The sequence below is a fragment of the Trypanosoma cruzi genome, genomic scaffold (assembly GCF_000209065.1).
Source record: "Trypanosoma cruzi strain CL Brener 1047053517145 genomic scaffold, whole genome shotgun sequence".
NCBI lineage: Eukaryota > Euglenozoa > Kinetoplastea > Trypanosomatida > Trypanosomatidae > Trypanosoma > Trypanosoma cruzi.
Genome location: NW_001849571.1, coordinates 299,877 through 327,497, shown reverse-complemented (window position 1 = coordinate 327,497; position 27,621 = coordinate 299,877). Strand labels below are relative to the sequence as shown.

The 27,621-nt window shown below is 53.8% G+C and overlaps 9 protein-coding genes across 9 annotated transcripts, besides 17 other annotated features; all 9 read left to right on the top strand.

Moving 5' to 3' along the window:
- Nucleotides 1-9,381: part of a sequence feature (areas not merged during assembly with more than two copies in the genome that could not be assigned to a particular haplotype) that runs on past the window's edge.
- Tc00.1047053511603.310 (uncharacterized protein) lies at nt 339-668 on the top strand (the record flags this gene model as incomplete). Its single annotated transcript, XM_815675.1, has 1 exon — nt 339-668. The coding sequence occupies one exon, from the start codon at nt 339-341 to the stop codon at nt 666-668; it is 330 nt and encodes a 109-aa protein (XP_820768.1).
- Nucleotides 2,197-2,823, top strand: Tc00.1047053511603.304 (mucin TcMUCII, putative; the record flags this gene model as incomplete). The annotated part of the gene is made up of 1 exon (XM_815684.1): nt 2,197-2,823. The coding sequence occupies one exon, from the start codon at nt 2,197-2,199 to the stop codon at nt 2,821-2,823; it is 627 nt and encodes a 208-aa protein (XP_820777.1).
- Nucleotides 2,593-2,711: a microsatellite.
- Nucleotides 3,283-4,365, top strand: Tc00.1047053511603.300 (mucin-associated surface protein (MASP), putative; the record flags this gene model as incomplete). Its single annotated transcript, XM_815674.1, has 1 exon — nt 3,283-4,365. The coding sequence occupies one exon, from the start codon at nt 3,283-3,285 to the stop codon at nt 4,363-4,365; it is 1,083 nt and encodes a 360-aa protein (XP_820767.1).
- Nucleotides 4,632-4,655: a microsatellite.
- Nucleotides 5,625-9,531: a mobile genetic element.
- Nucleotides 9,382-11,797: a sequence feature (haploid, Esmeraldo-like haplotype).
- On the top strand, nt 10,139-10,723 carry Tc00.1047053511603.260 (mucin TcMUCII, putative; the record flags this gene model as incomplete). Its single annotated transcript, XM_815673.1, has 1 exon — nt 10,139-10,723. The coding sequence occupies one exon, from the start codon at nt 10,139-10,141 to the stop codon at nt 10,721-10,723; it is 585 nt and encodes a 194-aa protein (XP_820766.1).
- Nucleotides 10,998-11,074: a sequence feature (A-rich).
- On the top strand, nt 11,280-12,383 carry Tc00.1047053511603.250 (mucin-associated surface protein (MASP), putative; the record flags this gene model as incomplete). Its single annotated transcript, XM_815672.1, has 1 exon — nt 11,280-12,383. One exon carries the CDS (start codon nt 11,280-11,282, stop codon nt 12,381-12,383), a length of 1,104 nt encoding a protein of 367 aa, XP_820765.1.
- Nucleotides 11,532-11,602: a sequence feature (CT-rich).
- Nucleotides 11,798-12,002: a sequence feature (areas not merged during assembly with more than two copies in the genome that could not be assigned to a particular haplotype).
- Nucleotides 12,003-13,063: a sequence feature (haploid, Esmeraldo-like haplotype).
- Nucleotides 13,064-19,053: a sequence feature (areas not merged during assembly with more than two copies in the genome that could not be assigned to a particular haplotype).
- On the top strand, nt 18,847-19,515 carry Tc00.1047053511603.200 (mucin TcMUCII, putative; the record flags this gene model as incomplete). The annotated part of the gene is made up of 1 exon (XM_815671.1): nt 18,847-19,515. The coding sequence occupies one exon, from the start codon at nt 18,847-18,849 to the stop codon at nt 19,513-19,515; it is 669 nt and encodes a 222-aa protein (XP_820764.1).
- Nucleotides 19,054-19,882: a sequence feature (heterozygous, Esmeraldo-like haplotype).
- Nucleotides 19,727-19,786: a sequence feature (A-rich).
- Nucleotides 19,883-23,001: a sequence feature (areas not merged during assembly with more than two copies in the genome that could not be assigned to a particular haplotype).
- Nucleotides 19,992-20,870, top strand: Tc00.1047053511603.190 (mucin-associated surface protein (MASP), putative; the record flags this gene model as incomplete). The annotated part of the gene is made up of 1 exon (XM_815670.1): nt 19,992-20,870. The coding sequence occupies one exon, from the start codon at nt 19,992-19,994 to the stop codon at nt 20,868-20,870; it is 879 nt and encodes a 292-aa protein (XP_820763.1).
- Nucleotides 20,220-20,268: a microsatellite.
- Nucleotides 23,002-27,120: a sequence feature (heterozygous, non-Esmeraldo-like haplotype).
- On the top strand, nt 24,462-25,274 carry Tc00.1047053511603.170 (mucin TcMUCII, putative; the record flags this gene model as incomplete). The annotated part of the gene is made up of 1 exon (XM_815669.1): nt 24,462-25,274. One exon carries the CDS (start codon nt 24,462-24,464, stop codon nt 25,272-25,274), a length of 813 nt encoding a protein of 270 aa, XP_820762.1.
- Tc00.1047053511603.160 (mucin-associated surface protein (MASP), putative) lies at nt 25,830-26,879 on the top strand (the record flags this gene model as incomplete). The annotated part of the gene is made up of 1 exon (XM_815668.1): nt 25,830-26,879. One exon carries the CDS (start codon nt 25,830-25,832, stop codon nt 26,877-26,879), a length of 1,050 nt encoding a protein of 349 aa, XP_820761.1.
- Nucleotides 26,130-26,203: a sequence feature (CT-rich).
- Nucleotides 27,121-27,621: part of a sequence feature (areas not merged during assembly with more than two copies in the genome that could not be assigned to a particular haplotype) that runs on past the window's edge.

The following is a 27,621-nucleotide window of genomic DNA, read 5'->3' as shown; positions in this document are numbered from 1 at the left end:
CTGCCTGCCAGCACGTGTGAGCAGCGGATCCATGCACACACCGACGCCCATCGCAAGAGCGTGTGCGATCACAGTGGCCTTTTGTGGCGTGCTTTTGTGGGCGTCAGCCCATCGAAGAATGTGTGAAACAAACGGCTGACTGCACACGAGGAAAATAAGTGCGTGCACTGTGCCGTGTTTTAGCGTCGATGGCAGGGCAGGAGGAAGCCCGTGCTGGCAACTGAGATCTTTGCGTCGCGAGGGATGTCAGTGTTGATTTTGGATCGTCGAGGGTGAAATGATTTTGCTGCTGCCCGTGTGTGTGACGACTCCGGCAGAGGGCGGACACAAAAGGGAGGATGCAGGCGCTGCGTGTGTGCGTGTGCCGGTGCCATGCAACAACGTCACAACAAACGTGCTGCGACTCGGTGACCCTCACATCGTTGTGGTCCTCACGAACAGCCCAGGCACGGCCCACACCGATGCACTTAGTGGACGGAGTGAGGCATCTTTTGAGGCGCAGCAGGGAACAGGATGTGTTGACGCAGCCACGACGCGCATGGAGTGTCACGATGGCACAGCCGGCTGTGGCTGGTGGAATATTTACTTCTCGGAGGCAAGAGAGAGAGAGAGAGCTGCTCCTGCTGCTGGCGTCGTTGCTGCCTTTTGTGGCCTCCCATGCCAATTAATGTCTGTCCGCTGATCATGGGTGGCATGCCTCCACTAGTGACGTCGTCTGCAGGCATTCCACAGCACCAGTGAAACACACATCACGTCGCATGCTTTGGCTGTGGATGTGGTGTCGTGAATGCAGCCGGCATTATTTTGCCCGACTCCTTTTCACTGCTTTGCGACGAATAGATGCGTCCCCGCCCGAGTCATTCACTGCAGCTCCGTGTGTTGTACTGCCAGCACAATACTCTCGTGTTGTCTGAAGCCTGGCTGACAGTCCAACACCACTGCGTTGGGAAATGCAAGGATGTGGACTGCCGCTCACGGTGTTGGGCACCGCTGTTTGGATGCGGCGGCCACACGAGCGGATGTATTGTGGCACAGTCAAATGCGTGAAGTACGCGGAATCACAGCGGCTGCAGTAATATCAGCGGTGTGGCACCACGGAATATGTGTGAGAGGGGGTGATGCATGATGGATCACAGTGGGCGGCATGCGAGGGAAGTGCACCGCGACGGAGCGTCACCCCGCCCTCAGCCTGCAGGGGAATGTACACCCACAAAATATATGGACGAGACACCACCAAACACACATGCCCTTCCATGCACCAATAAATAGGAGCGAAGGTGCGCTCTGGTGCGTGGGAGTCCACTCACATATTTTCATTTCCACCACAATAAACGGTGAGGAATCAGGTGCCACAGCAACGAAAAGAGGAAAACAAAAACATCTATTGCAGCACTTTACCTGCGAAAGGCAGGAACAACACAAACCGAATTATTGGCTGCACCAACACAAGAAACATTCACAGGAGGAAAAAACATAATGATTGCGTACCCTGCAGTAATCCCCAACACACGACCCAGGCATGAAGGTTTGCCCTCCGCAAAGCAAAAAAAAGAACAGAACGCATGCAGACATCGGCCAACATCCAAACAGAAACACAAATGGTTGCCTGCTTTATTCCATTCCTTGCGCCCATATTTTTTTGGTTGTGCTGCTGCTACTGCTGCGGTGGTGGCCGGGCCTGCATGAAGTGGTGTGCGTCGGATATGAACGAGGGCCAAACTCAAGATAACAAGTTGCTTTGTGATGAATATTGGCTGCACTTCCCGTGGACCAACAATCCACGTGGTGTGCGGGGATCTCACTTTTCATGGTTACTTTGCTTTTGTGTTGCTGTGTGCGCTGCACCTCCTCTTGTGTGTGTGCGTACCCTCCGTGAGGGGTGCGGACACGACGGACCGCTCTCGCCGCATGTACATGCGCTGGAGCCTTGTGTGCCGCTCCTGTTTGCTTCTCCCTCTTCCATCTGTGTGTTGGTGCTGCGGCAGGGCTGTGTGTGTTTGTGTGTGCCTGTTGCCGTGGATTGGAGTGTGTGCCGTGCGTGGTGTGCGGCGTACGGTGCATGCCTGGCTGCTGCCCTCTCCTCATGTGGCTTGCCCTCTGTGTGTGTGTGTCTGCCGCACCTCTCGTCTCCCCTGTTGCTCTCCATTTCCCTCACTGTGCAGATCAGCTCCACACCACTGAACGACCACACTCACGATGACGACGTGCCGTCTGCTGTGCGCCCTGTTGGTGCTCGCCCTGTGCTGCCGCCCGTCCGTCTGCGGGACAGCAAATGATATTCAATTGTCAAAAAAATCCAGTATGCCGCCCACACCACCAAAGAATCCTGAGGGTAAACCCGATGACGGTCAGGATTCAGTGGAAAAACCCGTTTCGACACAGCGACCAGGTAAGGTCATTGTGGGAGTGGAACCAGTTGTGTCGTCTACTAAGCAGGGAGTTACAAGTGCGTCTGATCAGTCAGGGAAAGATGGTGAGAACACCAATCTGATAGGTTCAAAGGTTAATTCCGGTAATTCGGTGGTACGTAATTCAGAAAATAATACGGAATTGTCAGAACCTAATGAAGAGGTTAAGTTACAGATACCAAATACAACTACGACCACTACGACAAAGGCACCCACTACAACTACGACTACGACCACTACGACCACCACTGCGCCAGAGGCACCAACTACTACAAATACAGAGGCGCCAACTACGACGACCACCCGCGCACCGTCGCGTCTTCGCGAAGTCGACGGCAGCCTCAGCAGCTCTGCGTGGGTGTGTGCCCCGCTGCTGCTTGCAGTATCCGCGCTGGCGTACACCACTGTGGGCTGAAAAGGTGTGTGCGGGCTGTGCGTGCCAGCACTCAAAGTCACGGGGACATGTGTACGTCTACTGTGGTCCGATGTATAAAGTAAGAGCAATTATAATGATTGTTTTTTGCTTTGCTTGCCTCTGCTGCCGTGCTGTGTGCTCCGCGTTGTGCCCCACATCCGTCATGTTGAACGCATCCCAGACACACTCATATGCATGCGCACTGGAGCCCTGGTTGGTTTTTTTAATTATTGTTTTTTTATTGCTTTTTAAACTTCTGGTTTGCGGGGTGGTGTGCGAGCTCTGCAATCGTACTGATCCCATCTGTCTCATGGTGTGCGCTGCTGCAGCTGGGGTGCTGCCATTTGTTACTGGATGGGCTGCTAGTGTTTTTTTACTGTGCATTGTTTTTTGCTGCTTTCACTCTGCGTTGACGAGGAGTTAGTTTCTGCTGAAGGCTACACGCAAGTGAAAGGAGTAATGGCGATGATGATGACCGGCCGTGTGCTGCTGGTGTGTGCCCTCTGCGTGCTGTGGTGCAGTGCCGGCGGTTGCGCTGAGAATGATGCGGAGGTGGTGGAGATTCCTGCCGGTGGTAAAGGTGCGGTGGGGTCGACTGGAACTTCAGCGCCAGGTCCAGGCGTCTCAGTTTTAAGAATAGATGTGCCCAATGTTAATCAATCAAAAGAAACATCTGCAGTAAAATCTTTTGAAGGAAACGAAGTTAAAACTGATCAACAGGATTTTCCTTCCAGAGAGGATGAAAAAGATGGGAGCCCTTCAGAACAGTTGGAAGAACCTGTGGAAGATGCTACAGAAAAAGCAAAAATAGAGCCGCCATTACAAAACGTAGGACAAGAAGGAAGAGAACCGCAACAGTCACAATTGCAAGTGAATTTGCCACAGAAAGCGCAGCCACAACCGCAACAGTCACAACCGCTACCGCCATCAGCGCCTCAGCCACACACTCCTGCTTCAGAAGAGGGTAAAGGTGTTGGCGAGAACAATACGGGTGGAGAAGGTCAGTCCCCACTGGGAGTACAAGATATTGGAAACGAGGATGCAGAGGCCCCCAGAAAAGAAGACTTATTAAATGGTCCAGGTAAAGAATCAGAAAGCAGTGAAGAGGTTCAAACGAAAGGACCAAAAACAGTAACTCCGAAGCACAAAACCCAAAATGAGATGTTAACACCGGAACAAAAGAAGAATGAAAGCCAAAGTACGGATACATCCACGAACCTACCCCAACTACAAAAGGAGAATAAAGAATATCCTGCCTCTAGAGAAGATACGGCGCAGAGTACATCAACTGGCAGTGAAGAAAAAGAAGCTGAGCCATCTACAAGCGAAGAAACTTCCCCTTTTGAGGAGGAACAATCCACAGGGACGAAGACAACCGAGGATGCTCAAACTCCGGATGCTGCGGCGACAGAAAAAAAAAAACCTGGCGATAATGAAAAGGTTGGCGACCGTGACGGCAGCACCGCGGTGTCCCACACCACCTCCCCTCTTCTTCTTCCTGTTGCGTGTGCGGCTGCGGCTGCGGTGGTGGTGGCCGCGTGAGAGTGAGTGAGAGAGAGCCGTGCACCGCCCGCACACACACTCGTCTTTCACCCACTCTCTGTGTGTGTCCCCTTGCATGGACTCTCGCCCTCACCTCATCCCACGAAACACACACATAATGTGCCCATTGTATATATGCATGCACACCCATGCAGGCCCGTTGGTGCTCTCTTTTGCACGACACGCACCGCTGCCGTCCTGCCTGGCTGCATGGGCGGAGCACCGTAACTGTTTCTGTTTTGTTTTTATTGGATTGAGTGGGCGACCTCTCTCTCTCTCTCTCTCTCCCTGTGTGTGTGTTTTGCTTTACGGGAGCAATGAGAGTGTGTGCGCTGGTCGTCCCACGCTTCGGTTTTATTTTTCTGTTTTGTTCTTCATTGTTTTACTTGTGTTGTGGTTGAGTGCACCCATTCTGCCTTTTTGATTTGCGGCATGCGTTGACTGCGGACGCATGAATTTATTATTTCCTTTTTTTACGAAGAGAGTGTGAGTGTTTTGTATCCTTGTGAAGCCACCGCGTTTTTCTTCGACATAGGCCATGCGTCAGTTGTTCCACATTAACCCGTGGCTTGCAGCGCTGCTGGTGATGTTTGTGATGCGACTCTCCAGCGGAAGCGTTGCAGTCACCCTGACACATCCCTGCCTTTTTTCTTGACGATGTGGTGCGTACCGACGGCGCGTGGGCGACTCCGGTTGTAGTGATGGTCGTCCCTCTCACAGCGCAAGATGCGTCGCGGGTGTGCAGCGTTGTTTGGAAGAAACAATGGGCGCTTGTCCGCAACAAGGCGTCAACAAAGATTCCGGATGACAGCAGGAGGCACTGCGGCTTCTCCTGGGCCCCCAGCAATGGCGTCGCACCCTGTCGCGGTGTTGGGCTTTGGTTGTATATATGAACTCCACAGCAGGGCGTTGCTGCGAGCACGACGGAGACCAAGGTGACTCCACCCCTCGAGAGGGTTCCACGCCATGCCCGGTGTGGAGAGGTGCGGCGGTCTGCCTGCAGACTGTCTGAAAAACTGCACGAACGTTTCGCTGCGGTCACTCCGTTGATATCACCCGTGGCGGTGACGTCCACAAGAACCCTGGCACCGAGGAGGATGGCTTCATCACTGTTTGGCGGCTTAACATTGCAGGTCTCTCGTCCGTGAAAAATATTGCATTTGCTGCGGGATGTGAGCAGCATCAAACTGACATCCTTCTGCTCCAGGAATTAAATGACATTAGTGACGTAGCGGACCAAAGTTTCTGGCTATAATGACTACCTTCAGGCCTGCACTGGGCGCGGTGGTGGCGTTGCCGTTCTGGTGCGCCCCTCTCTACCGTGCGAGCGCCTGTCGCTCTCTGGCACTGACCTCCTGGAGACCTTTGCTGTCCGTGCAACTCATCAGGCTGTCGCAGAATTTGCGTGGTGAATCTCTACAACCCTCCCATGGAAACTGTTCAAGAATCTACATTTATCAATACCTTCCGTCGCTTGGGCCCCGCTGCGATTATCGCGGGTGACCCGAATTTACATCATGAACTCTGGGACAGTCACATGTACCATCAACGACTGGAGGCGATAATTTCGCCGCTGTTCTAATCGATATGGATTTTGGGCTGGCAAATGACCCGACACAGGCAACACGGATCACACATCGTAATGCCTTGTCCCCTGACGTGACTGCGTTTTGCGCCCTACGCATCTCCCACTGGCAATCCACTCCCCACATGGATTCGGACCACTCCTTAATATCCCACTCGGTAGGGATGGACGATGGCATTCCGCGACTAGCCAACACGCCACCTCGACGGAAAAAGCCACCTTTGCCCTGCGCAAAGCGGATTGGCCTGCTTTTACATCGTTGTGTGAAACCCTCCTTGCCACCGCGTCCACATGGTTGGATCTTCGCGGAGGCGTCTTACGAGCAGCTGAGCGCCATATCCCGCGCGGCAGCCGTGACAGCTGTAAAAAAGATATGGACGCACGAAATGGAACAAGCCGATTCGCCGCAGAAGCAGCACACGAAGCACACACATTGCCTCACCTGGAGACAGCCTACTTTGAGCCGAATTTACTTGAAAAAGGGGGAACAAAATCAAGCCTTACGCCGTTGCTCCGCTGTGCTTCTGGAAGCCCGCGCGAAAGGACTTGGAGCCTCACCCAGCCCGAGGTGGCGATATCTTCACGGCGTGGCGGCGCCGCACCCTCATCCTCTGGAATCGGTTGTGCTCCGCACTGAACTTGGCCGCGTATGCGCCCTGCCTCGGCAACAGGCAAATCTGCTCGTCCGTCATTTTTTGCGGTTTCACGTGCCACGTTACCTTGTACTGCTGCTGCTGCTCGCCGCACTCCTTTGCCTCCTGGTGACTGGGAAATGGATCGGCCTCTCACGCCGTATGAACTTGACGTGACCATCCGTGACTCCTCGCTCGGCTCGGCCCCTGGCCCCGACGACATGTTGAATGAATTCCTGCACCGTCTCGGGCCCGTTGCGCGTGGCACACTTAGAACGATGATCCACAACCCCTTCGCAAATGGCAGCCTGCCCGGCTCCTGGAAAATGGGAGACACTATTCCTATTCCCAAACCTGGGAAGGGTCCATGCCGCCCAGAGAGTTACAGACCTATCACGCTCTCTGCTTTACCACAATTAACAGAAGGAATGATTCACCGCCGTCTGTCAGCGTTATTGCCGCACCACCCACGTCAATTTCGGATTTGCACCTCCGCGCTCTACGTCGGACGTGGTGGCACTTGTTATTGATAAAACTACTCATGGATTAAATGAGTTTGGCATTGTGGAGTATGAGCGCCCTGGAGGCGGTGCCCCCACACGACACCCTCGTCGCCATCGCTCGCTCGTAGTCTTGATTGATTTTTCGACTGCGTTCGACACCGTTGACCATGGGAAGTTATTCGGCATGCTTGACAGACTCCTGCGCCTTAGCCCTCAAACCAAACGATGGCTGCACAACTACCTGCGGGGCCGCTATGTTAGGGTATGCACTCGCGAACAGCACTTCCGGAAGCAACTCACCTCAGCTGGACTACTGCAAGGCAGCGTCCCGGGACACCAACTCTTCCTCCACAGTGTGGATGATCTGCTGCGCCGCATGGACAACATCTATTCTGCCGCCGCATTCATGCACGCTGACGACCTTACACTTGTTGCCTCAGGTGCGGACATCCATGCCTGTGCTGCGGCAATGCGACCGGTCTTTTCCCTTGTGGCCACATGGGCTGCTGAGCACAGCCTAAAAATCAACGTCGTTAAGAGCGAAGTTGCTCTATTCTACATCTCTTCACACACACACTGTCTGACGATGACATGGTCGATCTCCATCTTGATAGCGGGAGCCTACGTATTCAGTCACGCCCAGTGCGCTTACTGGGCACCACGATTGATCGACTACTTAATTTTGTTACGCATGCTTCCACCGCTTCAAAGAAGACAATGCCACGCTGCTATCAGCTTCGACTGGTTGCAGAGGTGGGCGCATCCCATCTCACCATGCGATCCCTTTTGATTGGATACGTTCATATTGTGCTATTTCATAATGGCGAGGCAATTGTCCCGTGACTCGTCCCCACTTACCTCCATAATATGGAAGTACGGTACCGCTACAGTTGTAAAACATTCTTGGCCTGAGCGCATCTACAGAAGACACATCTGTCTATTTGGAAGCTAATCTTCCCCGGCTCCGGAAGATACTCTGGCTCTGTGCACTCACACAACAAGATCACTGTATACGCCTCCATGATTATGAGGATTTGCGTTACCTTATCTACTCGGAACCTATGCCTCCGTCCATGCATGGGAAAGTAGCGACATCGATCCCGCTTCCGAGAGATGCTGTTATTAATGGATTGCTACGCGTCTGTGAGATTATTGGGACACCCCGCAAACACATTCGTGCGCCTCTTGCCCAACATCGAATTTTTCCCTGGGACACTGTGATCTGCAACAAAGTGAGATTTTATCAGCCACTGTTTGCCAACGACGCCTCTGACGATGTCAGGCGCACGGCTTTTGACTCTATTTACTCCTCTTTGGGGGATTGTGATTTTGAATTGTGGACGGACGGTTCTTCATATCTCGCTGCACTCGCATCTGGATCCGCTGCGCTATTATACGACTGCACCACGACAAGTAATCTCCCTGTGGAGGTCCATCGTGCAGCAGCTGGCGGCCTCGCATGCTCATATAGGGCAGACTGTCTTGCGATCGAAAATGCTTTTAGACTTTTCATACCTCCTTGTCTGGGAACATCTCAATCGCCCACACGAATGCTGGAGGAAACGGACTCCCTGTCGGCAATTGAGGAACCCCGCGTTGCCCACCGACCGTGTGAGACCGCGTTACTGGGTAAATTTGGGTTATGCTGCTTTCCTTGGTGAAGCGAGGTCACCCTGTGGATTTTATATTTTCCCATCACACTGCGGTATTCCACGCAATGAGGCCGCTGACGACGAAGTCACGATTGCACGATCCCTCCCGCAGGACTGCGTCAATGTCTGGCACGCGGACTTCCTCACTGCAGTGAGGCGACGGAACTGGAAGGATGTCCAGGAGGAAAAGGAAGGCGCGCACATCGCATGACAGGCGCCTGTCGGTGTGGCGAGGACTCTATTCCTGGTGTTGTCCCGGACATCGTTCCCCGAGTGGCGGCATCCGCATGTGAGGCCCTCTCCAACTATCGGAACGCCAGGCCGAGCACGTCAAGCATGTGCCCTCACATTGTGGACGGAAGAGCGCACTCGGCTGCAGGTTGGGCAGGAGGACGTCAATCCGCCGCTCGCTTGCCGGCAATGAGTTGCGGTGCTCACGTCGGGAAGAAGCTCCGGCAGAGGCGGGCCATTCTCCTCAGTGTGAGAGAGAGGCACCACCAACACGGAGTGCTACTAGTGATCTGCATGGCGTGCTCGGCCTGGCGTTCCGATAGTTGGAGAGGGCCTCACATGCGGATGCCAAAATGGCGCCACCGTCTTCTTAGCAGGCGCCTTGCGCGCAGGTCGCCACCGAAGTTGCCAAGCATGCCAGCAGGCAACACACGCAGGAAGCACAAACGCGGGTGCCAGAGATGGACCAGGCGCTTCCGCCACCGCCTCATCACGGACGCCACGGGCTGCTGATCCCCGACGGACCACGGGAGACTCTGCCTCATCCACTGCGGGAATGCCCTCGTCGTTGGGAATATGGACTGCGACTGTTTGGAACAACCCTAGACTGCACGACGGCTCGTTTGCGAAGGAATACTTGCCACTTTTGTACGGACGGCTCCTGCAATACTCACTCGTTATTATAACAGTATCCAACAAAAACAGGATAACAATTTGCTTCCTGATGGATATTGGCTGCACTTCCTGTGGACCAACAATTCACGTGGTGTGCGGGGATCTCCCTTTTTTACTGTTACTTTGCTTTTGTGTTGCTGTGGTCGCTGCGCCTCCTCTTGTGTGTGTGTGTACCCTCCGTGAGGGGTGCAGACACGACGGACCGCTCTCGCCGTATGTGCATGCGGTGGAGCCTTGTGTGCCGCTCCTGTTTGCTTCTCCCTCTTCCATCTGTGTGTTGGTGTTGCGGCAGGGCTGTGTGTGTGTGTGCCTGCTGCCGTGGATTGGAGTGTGTGTCGTGCGTGGTGTGCGGCGTACGGTGCATGCCTGGCTGCTGCCCTCTCCTCATGTGGTTTGCCCTCTGTGTGTGTCTGCTGCACCTCTCGTCTCCCCTGTTGCTCTCCATGTCCCTCACTGTGCAGATCAGCTCCACACCACTGAACGACCACACTCACGATGATGACGATGTGCCGTCTGCTGTGCGCCCTGTTGGTGCTCGCCCTGTGCTGCTGCCCGTCCGTGTGCGCGGAAGAGACTCAGAAGACTCAAGGTGAGGCTGATGGAAGCGGCGTCAGGACGCCGCCCCCTCCACCAGAGCCATCAACCACAACGACGACCGGTAATCCAAAGCTCCCTGTATCAGAGTCAGCACGTGAGGATACCGGTCACTCAGGGTCCTCAAGCTCAGGGCCCGTTAAGGGACAGGAAACACCTGCCGAAGGGGAAAAAAGTTCGAAGAGTACGGTGATGCAATCAGATGAAAAGACCAATACGGCACAGACAGACGGTACGGCAGGGACAAAAAGTGACACGAGTACAACTGCAGGGAAAGCAGGTCGGAACGCCGAATCTTCTGCCAACACAACCACGACCACTACAACACAGGCACCAAGTACTACGACTACAGAGGCGCCAACCACGACGACCACCCGCGCACCGTCACATCTTCGCGAAATCGACGGCAGCCTCAGCAGCTCTGCGTGGGTGTGTGCCCCGCTGCTGCTCGCCGTATCCGCGCTGGCGTACACCGCTGTGGGCTAAAGAGGTGTGTGTGGGCTGTGCGTGCCAGCACTCAGCCGCGTGGATCTGTGCGCGTCTACCGCGGTCCGATGTAAATAAATAAGAGAAAATAATGATTGTGTGTTTTGCTTCATTTGCTTCTGCTGCCGTGCTGCGTGCTCCGCGTTGTGGCTCCCTGTATCCGCCACGTTGAACGCGCCTCAGACACACCCAATATGCATGAAAAGCACAGGATTGTTTAAATGGGCAAATATTTGTGGATGAGCGCATTTGCTCCGGAGCCATTTAATGCAGCTCTTGTTTTTTTTCTAGCTTTATTGCTCTTGTTTTCTTTTGCTTTGTTTTTACTTGTTTAGTGTTTTATTACTGTTTAATTGTTGTGGGGCATTGTACGTTTTTGTCTCTTTTACTGATTCCAACTGTCTCATGGTGTGTGCGCTGTCGCTGCTGCGCTGTTGCCATTTGTCACTATGTGGTGACGGTGTGTGGTGTAGCGGACGTGTCTCTCTTTTTGCTTTTACTCTGCGTTGACGTGTTGTTAGTTTGTGCTGAAGGCTACACGCAAGTGACAGGAGTGATGACGATGATGATGACTGGCCGTGTGCTGCTGGTGTGTGCCCTCTGCGCGCTGTGGTGCGGTGCCGGCAGTAGGTGTGATGAAGAGGAGGATACGGCACTTGTTGTCGGTCCACCTGGTAGTCGTTCGAATGACGGTAAAGGCGGGCCGGGATCAGCACCACCGTCACTGCCAGGAACAGGCACATCAGTTCCACGATCAATATTACCAGAAAGTGAAGTACCACAAGAAAGAATTGCGGGAACATCTTCGGAAGAAAGAGGAGAAAAAAATTATAAAAACGAAGATGGAGAAGAGGAAGACGTTGATGAAGATGGTGAAAATTCAAGACATCACGAGAGACTTTCAGAGCAGCCAACACAAAAAGAAGAATCTCAAGAAGAAACTCCAGAAGAAAAGGAACTGAAAAAAGGACTAGAGGAAGAAAAAGATGTGCATCAACCGGGAGAGGAAGGAATAAAAGGGGCACAACAGTCACAATCGCAACAACCACCGCCACAACAATTGCAGGTAAAAATAACAGCACCGGCAGGAAGAGGAGGCCCAACTGCACCAACAGGGCCAGCACGACCACCAGCACCCGCAGAACCATCATCAATGGATGGAAGTCAAACAATAGAACCAACAGATTCACGGAATCCATCACAAGAATCGCATGATAAGTCACTGTTACAAACCAAAAAGGAGTCCAGTGCACCCGATCCATCTTTAAAAGACGCTTTCCCAGAGCAACATGGTCAAGAAACAACCACACCGGATTCGGTGATGAATGCATCTGCAGGAAGTCAAGCGAGAATTACAGCACCATCCACTTCTACAAGTGGCAGTGGAGAAGCCCAGAGTAAGGCGGATGGGAATGACGCTCAACGGCCCAACCCCAACAAATCACACGACGACTCCGATGCTGGCAAAACCAAAGTTTCCACAACACTCAGTGAGGCAGCACCGCAAACAACAGAAACGGTCGCTGCCACCCAAACAAATCATACGAAGACTATAGGCGACAATGACGGCAGCACCGCGGTCTCCCACACCACCTTCCCTCTTTTGCTTCTTCTTCTTCCTGTTGCGTGTGCGGCTGCGGCTGCGGTGGTGGCCGCGTGAGAGTGAGTGAGAGAGAGCCATGCACCGCCCGCACACACACTCGTCTTTCACTCACTCTCTGTGTGTGTCCCCTTGCATGGACTCTCGCCCTCACCTCATCCCACGAAGCACACACATAATGTGCCCATTGTATATATGCATGCACACCCATGCATGCCCGTTGGTGCTCTCTTTTGCACCACACGCACCGCTGCCGTCCTGCCTGGCTGCATGGGCGGAGCACCGTAACTGTTTCTGTTTTGTTTTTATTGCATTGAGTGGGCGACCTCTCTCTCTCTCTCCCTGTGTGTGTGCTTTGCTTTACGGGAGCAATGAGAGTGTGTGTGCTGGTCGTCCCACGCTGCGTCTTCTTCTTTTATTGTTTTAGTTGTGTTGTGGTTGAGTGCACCCATTGCACTTTCTGATCGGCTGCATGCTTTGGATGCGGACACTGGATTTTTCTTTTTTATATATGTTTTCGTTTTTGTTGAGGAAGTGCTAGCTTCTTGTATTCTTGTAAAGCCATTAAGATTTTCTTTGGCGTATGGCATGCGTCCGTTGATCCACGTTAACCCCACGGTCTGCATCGCTTCTGGTGCTGCTATTGATGATTTCTGCGATGTGATTTGCCAGCAGATGCCTTGCTTTCATCCTGAAGTATTCCTTATTTCGTGACGATGTGGTGCGCTCCGAGGGCGAGGTTTATCTCGTTTACGGTGGGGAGAATGCATCTCAGGGCGCAGGATGCATTGCAGGTGTGCAGCGGCGTCTGGAAGGACCGACAGGTGCCCTTCCGCATCAAGACGTCAAAAACAGATCCGTGTGACATCAGGAGGCACTGCGGCTTCTCCTGGTCTCACGCAATGAATTCATTGAATGACAATCGCCACTGTGAGGATGGCGTTCTATCCTCTGCGCACGAGAACGCTCTTGCCGAGGAGGCTATCCCTGCTGCTGTAAACCCGCATGCGGATCGTCTGCTCGTCCGGCCACTGGAGGCTCCGCTGACTGTGTCCTCATTTGCCACGGGCAGCGTTTGCAGTTGGTTCACGGCGCCCGCTGGGCTTTGTTCCACTGGCGTTGCCAATTCTGAAATGGTGCTGTACGTGGCTGCAGCGGCGAGTGGTGTGTGGGCACTGCCGTGCGTCACGCTGGAGGATGGCCGTCCAGTCGCTGGCACCATGCACTTTGCTCGGCCGTTTTATTTCACGGATGCATCGCCGCGCACCTGTTGGCCCACGCTCTCGGGTTCACCTGCCCGCACATGGCAGGCCGCAGCATGGTGGGGAATGTTGCCGGTGTACGTGGCAGGGCGCTGTTGTTGGTGGTAGACTCGACAAATGCCGCGATGCCCGCGAGTGAGCACCACGACTGCGACGACATTGATGGCATGGAGCTGCAGGATGTCGATGGGAACGGGAGGACGCTGGAGTCGCGCTGGCGGCAGCGCCACGCGAGGGATGAGCGGATGACACCGATTGGGGTGCCGGCTGCTGCAGAGGAAGCGCTCTGCACTGAACATGAGTGAATATCGCCACATGCTCTGCGCATTCGGCGTTTCTGCCAGACGCTGCGCGTCGGATCATTATTCCAGCGGTTGGTGTGTAGACGGAGTATCCATGAAATTTCAGCAAAATGCCCGATGGACATTTTCCCAATCACTGACTCCGCACTGGATGTGAGGAATGCAGCCGCTGTTATTTGGAGGGGAGAATATTTGTCTGCGATGCCTGGGGATGAGCCCTCTTCGTGGTGTCTGGACACGCTTCCCACCAACACGACGGATGCGATGGACCCGGAGGAGACGTATCTCGGTGCCGCCATGCATGCGGCATTGAGGTGCCTCGGCATGCAGGTGCATCTGGAAGTGACTGAAAAGGGTAACGTCCGTTGTGTCTCATACACGGACTGAGCGACGGTTGCGTGGGTCACTCGACCCAACGATGAGGGAAACGCTATTTGCCGTGACCGCTCGGAGTTGTGCACGATATCCGTCACTAGCGGCAGCCTACTTCCAGTGGTTCCACGGGTGGCGAGGAGAGAGGGCGTGTGGAGCAGGACGGTCTCACCGGCATCTACTGAAGAAGGATTGCCAGGGGCGTCCGTCCCCGTTGCGGAGAGCATTGGGACCAGCCGCGGCACCCACCGAAGGATGTAGACACGGCTGTTCCTCAGAAGGATTCGTTGACAGAGGAGAAGTGGATCCGGCCAGGATGCCCCGACAGACCGCAAGAAGCTTCTCTCGGCGGCAGGGACCGAAGCAGCGAGACGGACGGCGAGCAGGCCCCGCCTCCGACTCCCGGTGATGACACTGCTGCTGCTGCTTGTCCCTGTCCGCTGCTTCTTCTGCTTGCGTCTGCTGCCGCGGTGCCAACACACTATCAATTTGCGGTGTGGTCGGCGTTGCGCTGCGAGGCGACTGTGCTTCCTTCTGTGTGGCCTGCACCCAGCATTGGAAGCCCAATAGGAAAACATCCATTTCAATGGGTCTCCTTCTCCATATGCATGTGCTGTGTCCGCTCCGTTTTACTTTGTGTTTGAGATTGGCGGTATTTCCGGTGCTCACAGCTCTTCTTGCGTTGGTTGCCAATGTGGGGGACACCAGATGGTCGTATGGCATTGCTTGTGTGTTTGTTAGATTTTCTGTGATGCACATACACACACAACGGTGCGAGTGGAATGTGCGCACACAAGACACACACACGCATATCCAAGCACATTGTCTGTGTGACTTGCACTTGACATAGTATGCGGGGCGGGTTGGTGCGAGCAAGGCCGACGGAAGCGGGGCAGCCGCGTGAGTCTAGCAATGGCGTTTGTGGTTGTGTGCGGGATCATATATTCCACCAGATGCTTGACGTCGTTTATGGATAGTTTAAAGTTTTTTTCTGCGATGCACATGCTGCGTCTGTGATAAACTGCTCACTGCGTCTCCATGATCTCATGGAGCACGGCGTGACGCTGCTCGAGGACCCCATGACGCCGCGGCAGCCGATTATGAGTAGCCCTGCGCTCTACTTTTTTTCCGTGGAGGACGCGTCTGTGAGCCGCGTGACTGAGGATTGGATGGCAAAGGTTCCGTACATGGATGCACACATCTTTGCATTGGGGTGCACCCCGCATCGCAGTCCTCAGCAACTCGTGTAGGCTCGGATAGCGCCGAGGGTGATGCGTTTGAAGGACATTATGTTAGACTTTGCCGCCCCTGAGGTGCTGGTGTTCCACCCCAGCATGCAGAATGGGTTCCCTCAGCTGCTGTTGCCTCCGAATTAAGAGTCCGTTTTGGATGTTGCGGAGTCACTTATTGTGGCGGCTTTTTACGCCATGAACAACGGTGTGCCTTTTATTCGCCACCAAAACAGTGGCAGCATCTGCCATGGGTTTGCCGGGACCTTTTTTGAGGCCTCTCCAGGCACTGCCACGACGAGCCGGATTTCAGTTAGGGGCGCCGACAGCTGCGGCAACCCGGTGCGGATCATCGTTGATTGGGGCTGTGTCATGGTGAAGTCGCTGATGCACCAACGCACATGTCAGTGTCTGCTTGATGACCTGATGCCGCTGGAGAATGACTTGTATTGGCATACCTGTAGGAATCGTCTGGGTGTGGACTCGAAGCGGCAGTAATTGGTGGGGAAGATGTGTACTGGTGCTCGTACCGTCATTGTTTTCTTGCACAGTGCGTGGAGGAGCTTTTGGTGGCGCTGAAAAAACTCCACGCGTATCACCCGGGATTGGCGCAGGGCGTGGAGCCGAAGGCCAAGCTTGCGCAGTTGAGCAGTGCGGTGCGGGCTCCTCCGGAGGTTTGGGAGAGGCAAGCCAGACTGTCGCTGCACATCGATTTTTCGCGCGAGGCTTGTGGCACAGTACCGGGAGAAGCGACTGGCGGAGGTGCGGGAGATGGAACAAGACATCGCCGTTGGGCTCCAACCCCTCAGGAAAAACCTGGATGGCGTGCGGCGCCTGACGAGGGATACCGCAACGCCCCGGCCAGTGCGTCTGCGTCTTCTCCTGTTGCTTGTGACTGCGAGCAGCACCGACGAGTTGAAAGAGGCCAAGAAGCAGCAGCTGATCCGAGACGGTAGACTGACGTTCGACGCTCATTTGTTTGCGAACCTTGGGCATGTGACGAGGAGGGCCGGGAGCGTGCAACGATGCAGCACGGCGTCGGCGCAGAGCGGACGGAGCACGAGCGCCTCTGCGAGCAGCGCCGCAACGGACGGGGATCCGTTTCTGAAGCATGCCTGCTTACTGGGACGGCGGGCAGGAATAGGACGCTGCGGGTTGGGCTGTCGTTGGCATCGGTGCAGCGCGATCATGCGATGAGGACAAATGGCGCGAGTGGTGGTCAAAGCAGTGGAGCATGAGGGAACAACGCCGAGCCATTTCAAGGGTGTGGTGGCAAATGGGAGAATCATCCTGGTCTGGGTGGAGGTGGTGGTGGTGGGAAGATCGCCCTCACAACTCCTCAGCGCATTGTGCTGCTTGTTTTGGGTGGTGTGGCCTGCAACGAGAGGCGCTCGGTCCATGAGATATCCAAAAGGTATGGCCGTGAGGTGGTCATTGTGGAAACCTCGCTGTCGCGTCCTGAGGTGTGTTTGTGCAGGGACTTGGCACTCTACGGCGCTGTGACTCACGGGCGAGACACGCAAAGGAATGCATCGAGGGCCAAAGAGTGGGACAGATGCAACCAGACACGATTGCGGGTGTCTGTGGGGATTGTGTGCGCTTCTTCCTGCATTCAGTTTCTCTCCATGAAGCGTTTCATACGATGCGTGTGTGTGTTTTGACGACCGCGCTGCCTGCATTTTACCTTTGTTTCTTGCGTGTGCGGTTGCGGGCCATTTCCATGCAACTAAGAGGGCGGTTGAAAAAGGAAGGACATTGGTGGAGCATGCACCCACGGCTTCAGTTTTCATCCGCTGATGCTGACCTTTCTTGCCAGGACATTTGTGCACGCTTTTCCCTCCATTGTCTATTTTTTTGCACAGGAATCAACAGGTGGGCATTCGTGAGTGCTGCGGCGAGCTGTTGTTGCCCTCGCCGGGACGCGCGCAACGGCGTCAGCTCCTTGACTTTGGGCTAAAAGGAATGGGACTTTCTCCGGATCCTCACCGCAGGCGCATGCCGTGGACGGCCGAAAAGGAGTGTGTGCCCGGTGTTGTTCATAGCTCCAAGGAAAAGATGGTGTTGGATGGCGCACAACGAGTGGGTGTGGAATGTGTCGACCGTGTGCATCGCAGGTGTATCCGCTGGAGGCATTGCGGGCGGCCGTCGCCAAATGCGAGTACAATACATTTAGAGGAAAGAACATTTTTAATTGTTCTCTCAGGTGGAATCCAATGTACTCAGGCAATGCTTTACCGCGAGGAGTGGCCGGAGGGGACGTACGACGAGGACGCCACTCGCACCGTCATTTATTTCCGTCGCCGCAAGACCACAACCCGGCCCGCACCAATACGCCCTGCGGATTTTCCGAGGTGGCACGCGCTGTTCTGTTTGTCGCCACTGTTCCCCCACCCCGAGCGTCGGTGCAGACGTCCCTGTCGATGCAAGTTCCTGTCGCTTGCGGACACACACCCATTGATTGATGCGGCCGGCACCGCAGCCCATTGCTGGTGCTTCTTGCATGACTGCTGCACCGCCCTCAGCATCTGGTGCAGTGGGACTGGGGACGAGAACACAGCAGAACAATTTCAGTCAGATGGTGCTGGCAGCCCTGTCAGCGTCTCGCCGACTCCAGCGGCGAGCACAGAAATTGACGGGACAGAAGAGGAATCAAATGACTGCCGGGGAAACAATTGTTTTTTGACATCACTCCCAGTCAAACAGCCGGAAGAATTCACAACAACATCAGTCACCAACAATGAAAAAGGAACAGCGACCACCGCCGACAGCGACAGCAGCACCGCGGTCTTCTACACCACCTCCCATCCTTTGCGTCTTATTGTCACGTATGCGTGCTGCTGCTGCAGTGGCGTCCAGGCCTGCATGAAGTGGTGTGCACTTAATATGAACGACGGCCGAGGGCAACTGAATTGTTTTTTTGATGAATATTGGCTGCACTTCCTGTGGACCAACAATCCACGTGGTGTGCGGGGATCTCCCTCTTTTTTATTGTTGTTTTGTGCTGCTGTGGGCGCTGCACCTCCTCTTGTGTGTGTGCGTACCCTCCGTGAGGGGTGCAGACAAGACGGACCGCTCTCGCCGTATGTGCATGCGGTGGAGCCTTGTGTGCCGCTCCTGTTTGCTTCTCCCTCTTCCATCTGTGTGTTGGTGTTGCGGCAGGGCTGTGTGTGTGCCTGCTGCCGTGTATTGGAGTGTGTGTCGTGCGTGGTGTGCGGCGTACGGTGCATGCCTGGCTGCTGCCCTCTCCTCATGTGGTGTGTCCTCTGTGTGTGTATGCCGCACCTCTCGTCTCCCCTGTTGCTCTCCATGTCCCTCACTGTGCAGATCAGCTCCACAACACTGAACGACCACACTCACGATGATGATGACGTGCCGTCTGCTGTGCGCCCTGTTGGTGCTTGCCCTGTGCTGCTGCCCGTCCGTGTGCGCGGAAGAGACTCCGAAGGATACCGAAGCCGAGAGAAGCGAGCAACATCAATTTCCCCCTGCGTTAGCAGGGCCACAGGGAGCCAGTCAGTCACTGTCGCCGAGTACGGTGTCCGCTGCGGATCGTGAGGACATTCAGCCAGGGGCACTAGAGTCAGGAGAACATGTGACCAGTCACTCGGGCTCGCCAATTATTTTGCCCAGTGCGGAAAAGGGAAAAGTTGGCGAAGAGGGACCAATATCGGAAGAGGCTGCCAGTGCGTTACAGAAACAAGGTCATAAAGGTACGACAGGGTCACAAAGTGGCCAAAGTATATCCGAGGAACAAGCAGATAAGAACTCCGAAGCTCTTTCCAAGACAACCACGACCACTACAACACAGGCAACAACTACGACGACCACGACCACCACTGCGCCAGAGCCACCAAGTACTACGACTACAGAGGCATCAAGTACTACAAATACAGAGGCGCCAGCTGTGTCGACCACCCGCGCACCGTCACGTCTTCGCGAAGTCGACGGCAGCCTCAGCAGCTTTGCGTGGGTGTGTGCCCCGCTGCTGCTCGCCGCATCCGCGCTGGCGTACACCGCTGTGGGCTAAAGAGGTGTGTGTGGGCTGTGCGTGCCAGCACTCAGCCACGGGGGCATTTGTACGTCTAATCTGATCCGATGTATAAAGTAAGAGTAATGATGATTGTTTTTTTTGCTTTGCTTGCTTCTGCTGCCATGCTGTGTGCTCCGCGTTGTGCCCCACATCCGTAACTTTGAACGCATCGCGGACACACTCGTATGCATGCGCACTGGAGCCCTGGTTGTTGTTTTTTCCTTTTAATTATTGGTTTTTATTGGTTTTTTTTTTTTTTTTGCCTTTTAAATTCTTTTGCAGGTCGGTGTGCGAGTTCTGCTATTCTACTGATTCCAACTGTCTCGTGGTGTGTGCGCAGCTGCTGGTGTGTTGGAATTTGTTACTGTGCGGTGGACGGTGCGTGGCTGTGTGACGTGTCTCTCCTTTTGCTTTCACTCTGCGTTGACGGGGCGTTAGTTTGTGCTGAAGGCTGCACGCAAGTGACAGGAGTAATGGCGATGATGATGACTGGCCGTGTGCTGCTGGTGTGTGCCCTCTGCGTGCTGTGGTGCGGTGCCGGTGGTAGATGTGAGGCGGGGGTGGGAGTTGGTGCGCAACAGGATGGTGGTAAGTCTCCGCCGGAATCAAAAGGACTTGAAACGTCTTCACAAGGCACGCAAGACTTAAAAGGTGGAGCAGCAGATGCCAAAGAAAATTCACCTCCCTTACCTACAGAGGAAGATCATGAGGATGTTGATGACGATAGTGAAGAAGGTGATGATGATGATGGAGGAACGGAAGATGAAGAAGAAGAAAAGGTACGAGGGCAGAGTGGTCAAGAGGGAACAGTTGCACTGGGCTCAGATTCCACCGAAAAGAAGTTAATTGGCAGTGGGAAGCAAACAGAACTGTCAATTTCATCCGCAGAGAGCATTTCTCCTTCCGGCAGTCGGGAATTAAATGTCAATCATACGCAAACGGAATTTGAAGGAAAAAAGGAAACCGACAAAAATACACCAGCGGTAGAGAGCGCACTCACAACTGGTAACGGGGAGAACACACTGCCTGCGGAAATTGTGGACGGAAATCCCTCACCACCTCCTCCACAGGTCGGTATTCATTCCCGCGAACAGGATGGCGAAGGCACCACGAGTGAAGGTCAAAAAAATGATCCGTTGCCTGAGACCGCAGCCACACCAAAAAGCCACCATGACAAAGGCTCAGAAGGGACTGGGGAAGATACAAAAGCAACGACAGTAACCGCCAACACAACTGATACGACGAACACACAAAACAGTGACGGCAGCACCGCGGTCTCCCACACCACCTCCCCTCTTTTGCTTCTTCTTGTTGTTGCGTGTGCGGCTGCGGCTGCGGTGGTGGCTGCGTGAGAGTGAGTGAGAGAGAGCCGTGCACCGCCCGCACACACACACTCGTCCTTCACTCTCACTCTCTGTGTGTGTCCCCTTGCATGGACTCTCGCCCTCACCTCATCCCACGAAGCACACACATAATGTGCCCATTGTATATATATTGCATGCACACCCATGCAGGCCCGTTGGTGCTCTCTTTTGCACCACACGCACCGCTGCCGTCCTGCCTGGCTGCATGGGCGGAGCACCATAACTGTTTCTGTTTTGTTTTTATTGCATTGAGTGGGCGACCTCTCACTCTCTCTCTCTCTCCCTGTGTGTGTGTTTTGCTTTACGGGAGCAATGAGAGTGTGTGCTGGTCGTCCCACGCTTCGGCTTTTTTCATTTTTTTACTTGTTTTGTGGTTGAGTGCACCCATTACACTTTCGTTTGAATTAGTGGCTTGCTTTGACTGCGGACGTTTAAAATTGTCTTTTTGTATTCTTATATTGTTTCTTTCTTGTTGGGAGAGTGTCACCCTTTTTCCCTGTGACGCTACAAAGTTTTTTTCTTTGATACACGCCATGTGTCATTTGATCCACGTCACTCTGTATTGCTTTTGGTTCTGCTATTGATGATTTCTGCGACGCGATTTGTCGGCGGGTGTCTTGCAGTCACCCTGACACATCCCTGCCTTTTTTCTTGACGATTTGTTGCGTACCGACGGTGCGTGGGCGTCTCTGGTGATGGTGAGGGACGCGTGTCTCAGAGCGCAGGATGCGTCGCGGGTGTGCAGCGTCGTTTGTAAGAACCGATGTGTGCCCATCCGCATCCAGGCGTCATCAACGGAATGTGAGGACAGCATAAGGCACTGCGGCTTCTTTTGGTGTTGCACGAAGAATTTATTGGACGGTGCTTTTGATTTCAATCTTTTGCAGGTTTTGTGGGGGAAGGTGGGAGGTTGATGGCATCAGGACTGAATTCATTTGAGTGGCTGCGTTCCATTGACTTGCGGCCAGTCGTGGCACTCTGGTTTGGCAGCTCGTGCCTTTTGTTTACTTCCCACTGCAGCACGTGGATAACACTGATCCGAAGAACATTTGTTTGAACGCGTGTGGGCTGCTGCCGTGCGTGGTGCATGGAATATGTGATTGTGTGGGGAGGTGCGTTGGGGTGACGAATACTTCTGTTTGGCGTGTCGCGGTGTGTCGGAATGATGTTCGGATGAAATGTGAAGGGTGTTGTTTGTGATTTGTGTGTCTTCTCTGGTGGAGCCGACATGTGTGCGGGGATTGTGGCATTGCTGGCTGATAATTCCACGTCGCTTTTCAGCATTCCTGGATGTGCTGAGGAGTGACGGCTGGCGACCAGCGTGTTGTTGCTGCTGGTGGAATAAGTGCATCGGGAATAGGCCGTTTTCTCTTTTCCATGCTGGAGCCGATGGACTGGCACGAGGGCACCGGCTGCAGGCTGCCTGCCAGCACGTGTGAGCGGCGGATCCATGCACACACCGACGCTCATCGCAAGAGCTTGTGCGATCACAGTGGCCTTTTGTGGCGTGCTTTTGTGGGCGTCAGCCCATCGAAGAATGTGTGAAGCAAACGGCTGCCTGCACACGAGGAAAATAAGTGCGTGCACTGTGCCGTGTTTCAGTCTCGATGGCAGAGCGGCAGGAGGCCCGTGCTGGCAACTGAGATCTTTGCGTCGCGAGGGATGTCGGTGTTGATTTTGGATCGTCGAGGGTGAAGCGATTTTGCTGCTGCCCGTGTGTGTGTGGCCACTCCGGCAGAGGGCGGACACAAAAGGGAGGGATGCAGGCGCTGCGTGTGTGTGTGTGTGCAGGTGCCATGCGACAACGCCACAGCAAACGTGCTGCGACTCGGTGACCCTCACATCGTTGTGGTCCTCACGAACAGCCCAGGCACGGCCCAAATCGATGCACTTAGTGGACGGAGTGAGGCATCTTTTGAGGCGCAGCAGGGAACAGGATGTGTTGACGCAGCCACGACGTGCATGGAGTGTCACGATGGCACAGTCAGCTGTGGCTGGTGGAATATTTACTTCTCGGAGGCAACAAAGAGAGAGAGAGAGCTGCTCCTGCTCCTGCTGCTGGCGTCGTTGCTGCCTTTTGTTGCCTCCCATGCCAATTAATGTCTGTCCGCTGATCATGGGTGGCATGCCTCCACTAGTGACGTCGTCTGCAGGCATTTCACAGCACCAGTGAAACACACTTCACGTCGCATGCTTTGGCTGTGGATATGGTGTCGTGAGTGCAGCCGGCATTATTTTGCCCGACTCCTTTTCACTGCTTTGCGACGAATAGATGCGTCTCCGCCCGAGTCATTCACTGCAGCTCCGTGTGCTGTGCTGCCAGCACAATACTCTCTTGTTGTCTGACGCCTGGCTGACAGTCAAACACCACTGCGTTGGGACATGCAAGGATGTGGACTGCCGCTCACGGTGTTGGGCACCGCTGTTTGGATGCGGCGGCCACACGAGCGGATGTATTGTGGCACAATCAAATGCGTGAAATACGCGGAATCACAGCGGCTGCAATAATATCAGCGGTGTGGCACCACGGAATATGTGAGGGGGTGATGCATGATGAATCACAGTGGGCGGCATGCGAGGGAAGTGCACCGCGACGGAGCGTCACCCCGCCCTCAGCCTGCAGGGGAATGTACGCCCACAAAATATATGGACGAGACACCACCAAACACACATGCCCTTCCATGCACCAATAAATAGGAGCGAAGGTGCATTCTGGTGTGTGGGAGTCCACTCACATATTTTCATTTCCACCGCAATAAACGGTGAGGAATCAGGTGCCACACCAACGAAAGGAAAAACAAACATCTATTGCAGCACTTTACCGGCGAAAGGAAGGAACAACAGAAACCGAATTATTGGCCGCACCAACACAATAAACATTCACAAGAGGAGAAAATAATTGTGCGCCCTGCAGGAATCCCCAACACACGACCCAGGCATGAAGGTTTGCCCTCCGCAAAGCAAAAAAAAAGAACATATGCAGACATCGGCCAACATTCAAACAGAAACACAAATAAATGGTTGCCTGCTTTATGCCATTCCTTGCGCTTATTTTTGCGTGTGCGGCTGCTGCGGTGATGGCCGTGCCTGCATGAAGTGGTGTGCGCTGAATATGAACGAGGGCCAAACACAACTGAATTATTTTGTGGTGCATATTGGCTGCACTTCCCGTGGACCAACAATCCACGTGGTGTGCGTGGATCTCCTCCTTTTTTATTGTTACTTTGCTTTTGTGTTGCTGTGGTCGCTGCACCTCCTCTTGTGTGTGTGCGTACCCTCCGTGAGGGGTGCCGACACGACGGACCGCTCTCGCCGTATGTGCATGCGGTGGAGCCTTGTGTGCCGCTCCTGTTTGCTTCTCCCTCTTCCATCCGTGTGTTGGTGTTGCGGCAGGGCTGTGTGTGTGTGCCTGCTGCCGTGGATTGGAATGTGTGTCGTGCGTGGTGTGCGGCGTACGGTGCATGCCTGGCTGCTGCCCTCTCCTCATGTGGTGTGCCCTCTGTGTGTGTCTGCCGCACCTCTCGTCTCCCCTGTTGCTCTCCATGTCCCTCACTGTGCAGATCAGCTCCACACCACTGAATGACCACACTCACGATGATGACGACGTGCCGTCTGCTGTGCGCCCTGTTGGTGCTTGCCCTGTGCTGCTGCTCGTCCGCATGTGCGGCAGGTTCTACGGGTGTCAATAAAGCTCCAGTTGACGATAATAAAAGCGCCGCCATTTCATTGCCCCCTGCACAAGACAATAACAATTCGGCTGACGCTGATGGAAAGGCCACCGGTCTATCGCCCCCTTCGTCAGGACCATCGAAGGGACTTCAAGGGAACGGTCAGCCAAATCCGCTAATTCCTGGGCCCGGTGACGAACAAGGAAATAATGTTGTTGATGGAGGGGATGTGACCGTTCCGAGAACGCAATCAGATCAGGCGCGTAATACGTTGCAAAAAGAGGATAGTAAGAGTACGAAAGGAACAAAAAGTGACACGAGTCTATCCGAGGAAAAAACTGGTAAGGAGGCTGAAGATTCTGGCGTGATTCCAGATACCTCCAAGGAAACCAAAAAGGTGACTCCAACTGTGACGGCTGAAGATGTTGTAAGCGCCCCAAGTCCACCATCCTCTACAACAAAGACTAAGCCGGCTGACGCCAAGAAGGCTGAAGATTCCGCTCATAGGACCACGACGACTACAACACGGGTGCCAACTACGACCACGACCACCACTGCGCCCGAGGCACCTAGTAATACAACGACCACAGAGGCGCCAACCACGACGACCACCCGCGTACCGTCACGTATTCGCAGGATCGACGGCAGCCTCAGCAGCTCTGCGTGGGTGTGTGCCCCGCTGCTGCTCGCCGCATCCGCGCTGGCGTACACCGCTGTGAACTAAAGAATTGTGTGCGTGCTGTGCGTGCCAGCACTCAGCCACGGGGATTTTTGTGCGCGTTTGTTGTGGTTCACTGTATAAAATAAGAGTAATTATGATGATTGTGTTTTGCTTCACTTGCTTCCGCTGCCCTGCTGTGTGCTCCGCGTTGTGGCTCCCTGTATCCGCCACGTTGAACGCGCCTCAGACACACCCAATATGCATGAAAAGCACAGGATTGTTTAAATGGGCACATATTTGTGGATGGGCGCATTTGCACCGGAGCCATTTAATGCAGCTCTTGTTTTTTTTCTAACTTTATTGCTCTTGTTTCCTTTTGCTTTGTTTTTACTTGTTTAGTGTTTTATTACTGTTTAATTGTTGTGGGGCATTTTAAGTTTTTGTCTCTTTTACTGATTCCAACTGTCTCATGGTGTGTGTGCGCTGCTGCGCTGTTGCCATTTGTCACTATGTGGTGACGGTGTGTGGTGTAGCGGCCCTGTTTCTCTCTCTTTGTTTTCACTCTACGTTGACGGGGAGTTAGTTTGTGCTGAAGGCTAAACGCAAGTGACAGGAGTGATGATAGCGATGATGATGGCTGGCCGTGTGCTGCTGCTGGTGTGTGCCCTCTGCGTGCTGTGGTGCGGTGCCGGCGGGATTGTGGCCGATGATGCTGTTCGTGCTGAATTGGAAAAAGAAAATAAATCCGATAGTTTAAGAGCGGATCCTCCAATTGATGAGGCAGATACACAGGAACCACAAGATTTAGGCCGTCAATTGTCCGACAAAGAGAATGGATTGATGGTTGCACAAGAAGGAATGATTGCAACTCAACAAGACGGTTTGGCCTTAAAATCTTCAACAAACCCTCTCGAATTGGAAGAAGATAAGGATGAGGATGAAGAAAAGGAAGATGGAAAAGGAAAAGGAAAAGCTGAAAAGGACAAAAGAAGTATGGAGCAAACAGAGACACAAAAAAGTTTAATGAAAGATGGAGAAACATCGAAATTAACATCGGCACCAGGAACACCGTCAACACTGATTCCACCGGAAAGAGGGGGACAAAAAACCCCCTCAGAAACTCCACCAGGTCCACCAACAAATGGAAAACCAGCAGAAGAAACAGGCCCACCAGCATCAACAGGCTCGCAGAATGCAACAGAGACAACAAGCACGACGTCACTGCCAAACGCTGAAACGGCGCCTGAAGTACAGGAAAAACCTTTAGGAAATGGTGAGCCAAGCCAAAACAGACAAGACACGGACCAACCAGATTCCATGAATAATGCAACTACAAGTCGTCCAGCGGAAACACCAGCACCATTGGTATCTACAAGTGGCAGTGATGGAACCCAGAAAAAGGAGGAAAAGGTTGATAACGGTGATCAACGGCCTAACAGAAAAGAAACACAAGACGGGCTTGAAGATAGAAATACCAGCGATGCTCCCACATCCACTGAGGCAGCACCACCAACAGCAGAAACAGTCAACAACTATCAAACAAATGATACTGCAACAAAAGGCAACAGTGACGGCAGCACCGCGGTCTCCCACACCACCTCCCCTCTTTTGCTTCTTCTTGTTGTTGCGTGTGCGGCTGCGGCTGCGGCTGCGGTGATGGCCGCGTGAGAGTGAGTGAGAGAGAGCCATGCACCGCCCGCACACACACTCGTCTTTCTCTCTCTCTCTGTGTGTGTCCCCTTGCATGGGCTCTCGCCCTCACCTCACCCCACGAAGCACACACATAATGTGCCCATTGTATATATGCATGCACACCCATGCAGGCCCGTTGGTGCTCTCTTTTGCACCACACGCACCGCTGCCGTCCTGCCTGGCTGCATGGGCGGAGCACCGTAACTGTTTTTGTTTTCATTGCATTGAGTGGGCGACCTCTCTCTCTCTCTCTCCTTGTGCGTGTGTGTTTTGCTTTACGGGAGCAATGAGAGTGTGTGCGCTGGTCGTCCCACGCTTCGGCTTTTTCATTGTTTTACTTGTGTTGTGGTTGAGTGCACCCATTCTGCTTTTTTTGATCGGCTGCATGTCTTGACTGCGATCACTTTAATCCTCCCTTGTTATTCCCATATTGTTTTTCTTGTTGCTGAGGAAGGTTTCAGCCTCTCGTAATCTTGCCAAGCCACTCAGTGTTTCTTTCCGCGTGTGCCATGCGCCATTTTATCCACGTTGCCCGCGGCCAGCAGCGCTGCTTCTTCTGCTTGTGATGATGTTTGTGGTGTGATTTGCCAGTTGGTGCTTTTGTTTCACCTTGATGTATCCTTTTTCTTTTGACGCTGCGATACGTCCGACGGCGCGTGGTTGATTCTCCTGATGGTGAGGAAAATGCCTCTCAGGGCGCTGGACGCGTTGCAGGTGG